The 6,316-nt window shown below is 51.0% G+C and overlaps 1 protein-coding gene across 1 annotated transcript; it reads left to right on the top strand.

The window, feature by feature from the left end:
• Positions 1 to 593: 593 nt before the first annotated feature.
• On the top strand, positions 594 to 2,002 carry LOC144132991 (uncharacterized). Its single transcript, XM_077665771.1, has 2 exons — positions 594 to 991; positions 1,852 to 2,002. The coding sequence occupies exons 1-2, from the start codon at positions 599 to 601 to the stop codon at positions 1,888 to 1,890; spliced, it is 432 nt and encodes a 143-aa protein (XP_077521897.1). The 5' UTR covers positions 594 to 598; the 3' UTR covers positions 1,891 to 2,002.
• The last annotated feature ends 4,314 nt before the right edge of the window (positions 2,003 to 6,316 follow it).

Genomic DNA, 6,316 nt, shown 5'->3' with positions numbered 1-6,316 from the left:
TACTGACGTGATGCCGGGCCAGCGCGCGCCCCACCCGAAGACGAAAAAGGTAGCGCGAGGCATATGCAAATGGTGGCCACGTGGAATCTTCTTTTCCCTTTATTGAGTACAGGTGAATAGCAACCTCTGCCTAACGATTCTTGGCCGATCCACCAGTGTGGGTATGTGTCATCTTTTGAAAGGCTTACAACAACTACAACGTGGAAGCTTTAGCATAACCACAGATTCCCAACCGGAAAACGGATATATAAACAGCTGTGCTGTGAAACACGCTGAAAACCGGACCGAACTACTAAAGAAGAGCGTGTTGTCGGGCAAGTTGGCTTTGCATGATATAGGAGAAGTTAGCGCAAAACTTAGACGAAGACAGAGAAGAAACACACGAGACGACAGACGAGCGCTGTCGTCTCGTGTGTTTCTTCTCTGTCTTCGTCTAAGTTTTGCGCTAACGTCTTCTATATCGAACTACTAAAGGGGCGCGTGGACTCGGAGCCAGAGGCTGGCGGAAGAAGAGGACCTTCGAAGGCTGGAGCCAAAGGCGCGCGATAGAAGAAGAAGACGAAGACCGTGCTGCTGGACGCGTTCAGTTGGGACCGGGATGACGCTGGCGACCAGGGTCAGCACTAGCCAACGAGAATGGCGGGGCGCGCCGTTTCCTGTGGAGGGTGACGAGTCAGAGGAAGGCATAGAGTCGACCATGACGCCCCTTGACGAAGAGCACCGCCCTGTCGAAGAGTGCCAGGTCTCCAAGGGGGCCATGCGAGGCATCCAGAACACGGACCCGCTGTGGTTTGGCGAGCTGACGCTGGACCCGCAGTCCGTCAAGCAGCCGAGGTCCCCACAGGAGGTCGGCGGGCTAACCGGCCAGAGGAAGGCCGCCAGAGTCGAACCGGACCGAGAAGAGTGGCGGATACGTGTTCCAGAACCAGACGGCGCTCTCGTCGTTCAGCTCTGGCGGCACACCCTTCTTCGAGCCACAGTACTTCGACCGGTGAGCTGCCATTAATGCGAGGGGGTTAGTAGCCCGTCTCGAAAAAAAATTGTCCGGTGTCGGCTTTGGCTCCGGCGACCGTTTGAAGCCTCGCATCAGGAGCTGCCGGTTGGTCTGGCCTCTCCGACAACCTAGGTGGGCCATTTAGTTCACGTGGCCTTGTGGTGTCATCACAATCTGCCCGCTGGATTGTGAGCAAACTAACGACCGTTGCAGGAAGCCGTTAAATTAATGATTGGCCCCGAGAAGTTGCTAGGTAAGAGCAACCTAGGCCCTTAAAGCAACACCAGTGGCAGCAGCTTCCCTCGCAGTGTGGTGGCGTATCACTTAACCGCTGCACTATTGCTTCAGGAGTGGTACGAAGATTTGGTTTGGTTTATGATGGTGTAGCGTCCCAAAGCGACTAAGGCAATGAGGGACGCCGTAGTAAAGGGATCTGAACATTTGGACCACCTGGGGTTCTCTTACGTGCACTGACATCGCACAGTACACGGGCCTCTAGAATTCCGCCTCCATATTAAGTCCACTGCCGGGGCCGGATCGAACACGCGTCTTTCGGGTCAGTAGCCGAACGCCATAACCACTGAGCCACCGCGGCTGCTTAGTGGTACGAACACTCCCAGCGACCTATGAATGTAAAGTCAACCATTACGAACTCCGCATATATGGGCATTAACCCATTAACGCTATTGCGTCATACCCGTAAAGCGGAGCTTAAGTGTCCCCCCCCCCATTTTTCTTTTTTTTTTCTTTCTGCCTATTGCTTTCGCCAGTCCTGCCTCGTTTCTCCTGTAGTGTTGCTTTTCACCCTTCATCCTGTCCGTGTGCATGCTCATGCTCCCTGCCTTTTCTCTGTGCAGAGGCGGCTTCCAACTCCTTTTCGGCCGTCGAGACCCTAGCTCGCCAAGAGAGCTTCGCCAACGTGGAACCGGCAGCCTTTTGGACTGTGGTGGCGCTGACGGCGCCACTGCGCATGCTCAATAACTGTGATATCGGTTTCTTATGACTAAGTTATGGAGGTAGTATGAAGAGAATGTTCTTAATTTTCGTACAACTGCTGCACGGCTGCTTGGCGACGCTTATCGTGGTTATTATTGGTGATCTGCCGAAGTTGTCAACTTCACTGAGAAATAATAATGCACTCCTCAAGATTTTTGATCAAGCTTTTTCTCAAATGTTTTAGCGTCAGAGCCCTGTACAGTGACGTAGTCCGGGCACGCGGGTTCCATAGGTATTGATGAACTTGCTGCGGTTTCTTATTATCAATGTTCTTGCTGTTTGCGGTTACCCGTGCAATTTTGTATTTTTGTAAGTCTTGAGGCTTCATTTAAATAATTACCCGACATGCACCTCATGATTTCCCCTGCGAGATTTTTTGATGCTCTATCTAATGCAACCACTGTATTTCTTATAACCCAATTCGTACCGACGTTATCGTGATATCAAGCTCGTGATCACACGAAACCGCAAACACTGTCATACAATGATTACGCATTATTACCGGGTGTAATACTGCGGACGTCTGTACTGCACCTTAGTCGTCACAAAAAATTCGTAAACTTGCGGCAGCCAGAAACCGAGAAGGTTGCCGTGCGATGGACAATAGTTAATGTTCGTGGATGGTTTCTCAGGGTCGTCTAAACTACAATAAATTATCTGCCGTCACTATGAGGCCGACTTCTACTAATAGCATCATAAAAAAACGCCTAAAGGCGGAACGCAATGGCGACATCAAGACTATTTGCAAATGTCCCCGGTTATCAGGCAGTCTTCCATGCTAAGAAAATATGCGCATTCTCTCGAAGACCTGCACCAGAACTGACCGCTTCGTTGCAAAATTGCAAATTACTTCCTAACTGAAAGCTGGCTTCTTAGACCATATAACTGATGGCGTAACTAGTCACCGGTGATCCTATATGATCAATGGGCACGATAAGGAAAGTGTTAATTCGGCTTCTAATAAAGATTAACCGGGATGCAAAAAAAGAGGGAGGGGAGACTTTTACCCGAGAACGAAGGGCTCTACTATACGTCGCGGTTCGAGATACGTATCTTGCACCTCCATTGCGGCCTGTAAAAGGAGTGATAGTAAATCGTGGAAGATGGTCCACATTTATTGGAGGAGGCCCGGTAGCCGGGGTTGGTGAGCCGGCGGAACGGTCTGTCGGCGATGCTGGCCGGCCGGTTACCGAATGGGTTGTGTTCTGCGCGAGCGAGGTGGCGCTCCAAGCTTCACCTTCGTCGTAAGTGACGCTGGCGATACCAGCGCCGCTACAGTAGCTCTGCTGCGAGCTGGGCCCTACCGGGTCCGCGTTTACATCGCCTGTACCCTCCCGCGCCAGTCGTTGCACGCCCAGTCTCTAGTCCGCATTTGAAGAAAGCGCGCTCTGGACACGTCGCACCATGCTATCGTGCACAAACAAGCGAGCGAAGCTTCTGGTGTACTATCCCTTGGCCATTACAGCGCACTCCGCATACCAAAGCATACCGTGCAGATCAAGTGCTACTGTATTAAGTGCTTGACACGGCAGCACTTTCAGAAAAAAGTGCACCGCAAGTCATTCTAGGCTAGACAGACTCTCAGGAAATGAAATAAAAATTGGTTGTTGGGGGAACGAAATGGCGCGATATCTGTCTCACATCTTGGCGGACACCTGAACCGCGCCGTCAGTGAAGGTTGATAAAGAGGGACTGAGAGAAGAATTGAAGAAAGAGGTGCCGTAGTCGAGGGTTCCGGAATAATATAGACCATCGCACAGCACACGGGTGCCTTTGCGTTTCGCCTCCGTCGAAACGCGGCCGCTGCGGTCTGGTTCGAACCCAGGAAATGCGCACACTGGTATTTCTGTCGCCGCGTCTAGGCCGGCCGTGTTCTCACCTCAGCTCAGCGGTGGCTCCGACAAGAGCCATGGGGGGCGACACTGATTATGGTGTCCTGAACTGATAGCTTTCGAGCGCTCTAGACCGTTCTGCAATGAGACCTGGCCTTCGGCTTGTCGCGACCGAACAGATACCGCTCTTTTTTTAAATGCCTAGTTCTTTCGAAACATCGGCCTCCAGCGCGAAGCATGGATGGATGGATGGATGGATGGATGGGTGGGTGGGTGGGTGGGTGGGTGGATGGATGGGTGTATTGATGGATGGAAGGATGGATGGATGAATGGATGGGTGGGTGGGTGGGTGGGTGGGTGCATGTATGGATGGATGGATGGATGGATGGATGGATGGATGGATGGATGGATGGATGGATGGATGGATGGATGGATGGATGGATGGAGGCCGAACCCTGTAAACCGACCGTGGTGCAAGCCACCTATCCATGACTTGTGAAATTTTACTCTTGCCTTGCTTTTAACCACCAATCAGATAACCTTCGCTTGGTTACTTCTACTTGTTTAAAATGTACTTTCCCTTCACTGTCCTTAAATCCCAATGCTTTGGATAAATCAGCCCCGCTGTTTTACACTGTAGGGTGAAGCCGGCCTCCAGCTCGAAGCGCCCTCACGCGCTCTGAGTCGCGTGGGTGCTTTCCACCAATCCCAATGCAGCGCCGCTACGCCGGCACGGACACCCGGTTGCAGGAGGCAAAGCGGCGAGTTGTGCACAGTGTTTCGATAATATTATACTCGATTTCCGCACAAGTTTCAAGCCAACGAAGTTCATAAGTGTGTGCCGGAGTATCGGAACGTTTCTTCGCGCTGCGTAGCAGCATTCCACTCTAGCCACCATAACCGCGCCAACCTCAATATTATTCGGAAAGGCTTAGCACAAGACACCACCTTTGCGGCTTCTTTTCGGTGCTTGTGCAAATACAGTTCATATATGTTCATCAGTGCATGCAGCATAAAAGAATGTGCATATGCACGGCGAAAGTACAATGTTCTCGTGACCCATAGCGGCAATGCCAGCTGCCAAGCTCCAAGGTCATATTACGGTGAATTGCAGAGCTCTTAGTGAGTGCATATGTCCGCGCAACGAGCACTTTTTTGCCAGCGAACGCTCTGAGAATTAAATACGGACGTCCTTTGACGAAAAGATATATAGTGTGGAATAAATATAATGCGCGTACTTTGCTGCCACTAGGGGTCAACGGAAGGCTTTTGGTTCTGTTTACGTCACATGACTGCTTTGAGAACACCTCGCGTATAGACGCTTTACAGCGGCGTATCATGGGGGCTGCCATCTTTGATCACGTGAGCACGCCGCCATTACACGCCTCCTGACTGCTCGGCGCGCGCCTCATCGCGACGGCTGCTGCGCCTGACGGTTCGGTTCTTGCCGGCTGTGTTTTGGCTGATTCGGTTGTAAAGGAGTGGTTAGACGACACTATGGTTTGTCCAAAGATTCGAAGGACATGTGAGAACCCTAATTTGATTACATGCGTGAAATCATGATCGGGCTTCAAGTCGCGGACAGCCGCTCGGCTCTCGCCTCTTCGAGCCAACGAATGGATCGTCTGAATGTTTGTCTTTGCATCCGCGGGAAGCCTTGCTGAATATTTTTTATTGTTATTATCTAAAACGCTAAGGTTTAACGCCCCCGCGGCAGCGCAAGTCGTTGTCGTGTTTTGTACTTGCATGCAGACACCGCTCTAAAATGCTAACATATGCACACTGTACGCATTTGTTTACAACCTGTTAACTGTGCGTAGGAAACCTGAAATATTTTCTGCAGGTTTGTTAAACACAGACACAAAATGTTAACTATCATGGTGCCAGTACCATGCATCAAGCAGCCTCCACGACCTGGCGTGCAATCGTTTCTAGGTATTCAGCGCTATAATTGTTATAACGCGCTCACACTACGCGAAGTTCACATTTATGTCAGCCTCACATATAAAATTGTGGTATGATACACGCTCGATATGCGGGCATGATGCCCGAGGTCTCGTTGGTGATAAGTAATCAGCTTCACTCTTAGCGCTAGCCTGCGGAGTTACTTTTAGGGACGGTGTCGCATGGACCGCGAGTAAGTGACAACCACCCAGCATAGCAGCCGTAACGCAAACGCTTTATTTCGAATATGGTCCACGAAAGCTGCGCTACTCGGGGTTAAGTTCAACAGTAGCACCAAGAAGGCATGTAATACACTGTAAGCGTTGTCCGCTCGCATGGCTGTACTCTGCACACTCTGTATGCAGCAGCGGTATAGCGTAAGTCTTCCTTTTTTTCCGTTCCTATTTCGGCCTCGGGCGCTCTTGTTATAATTGCCGCACGCCTTAACTTACGATCACTGGAGGTCTCGCTACACACGCAGACAACTGCACACCAACTGAAAGCACGAAGTGACGGTTTCGGTGCCGGAACAGCCTGTTCATGCGGTAAT

The sequence above is a fragment of the Amblyomma americanum genome, chromosome 1 (genome assembly GCF_052857255.1).
Source record: "Amblyomma americanum isolate KBUSLIRL-KWMA chromosome 1, ASM5285725v1, whole genome shotgun sequence".
NCBI lineage: Eukaryota > Metazoa > Arthropoda > Arachnida > Ixodida > Ixodidae > Amblyomma > Amblyomma americanum.
Note: the sequence above shows the minus strand (reverse complement) of the source record. Positions and strands in the feature narration are given on the sequence as shown.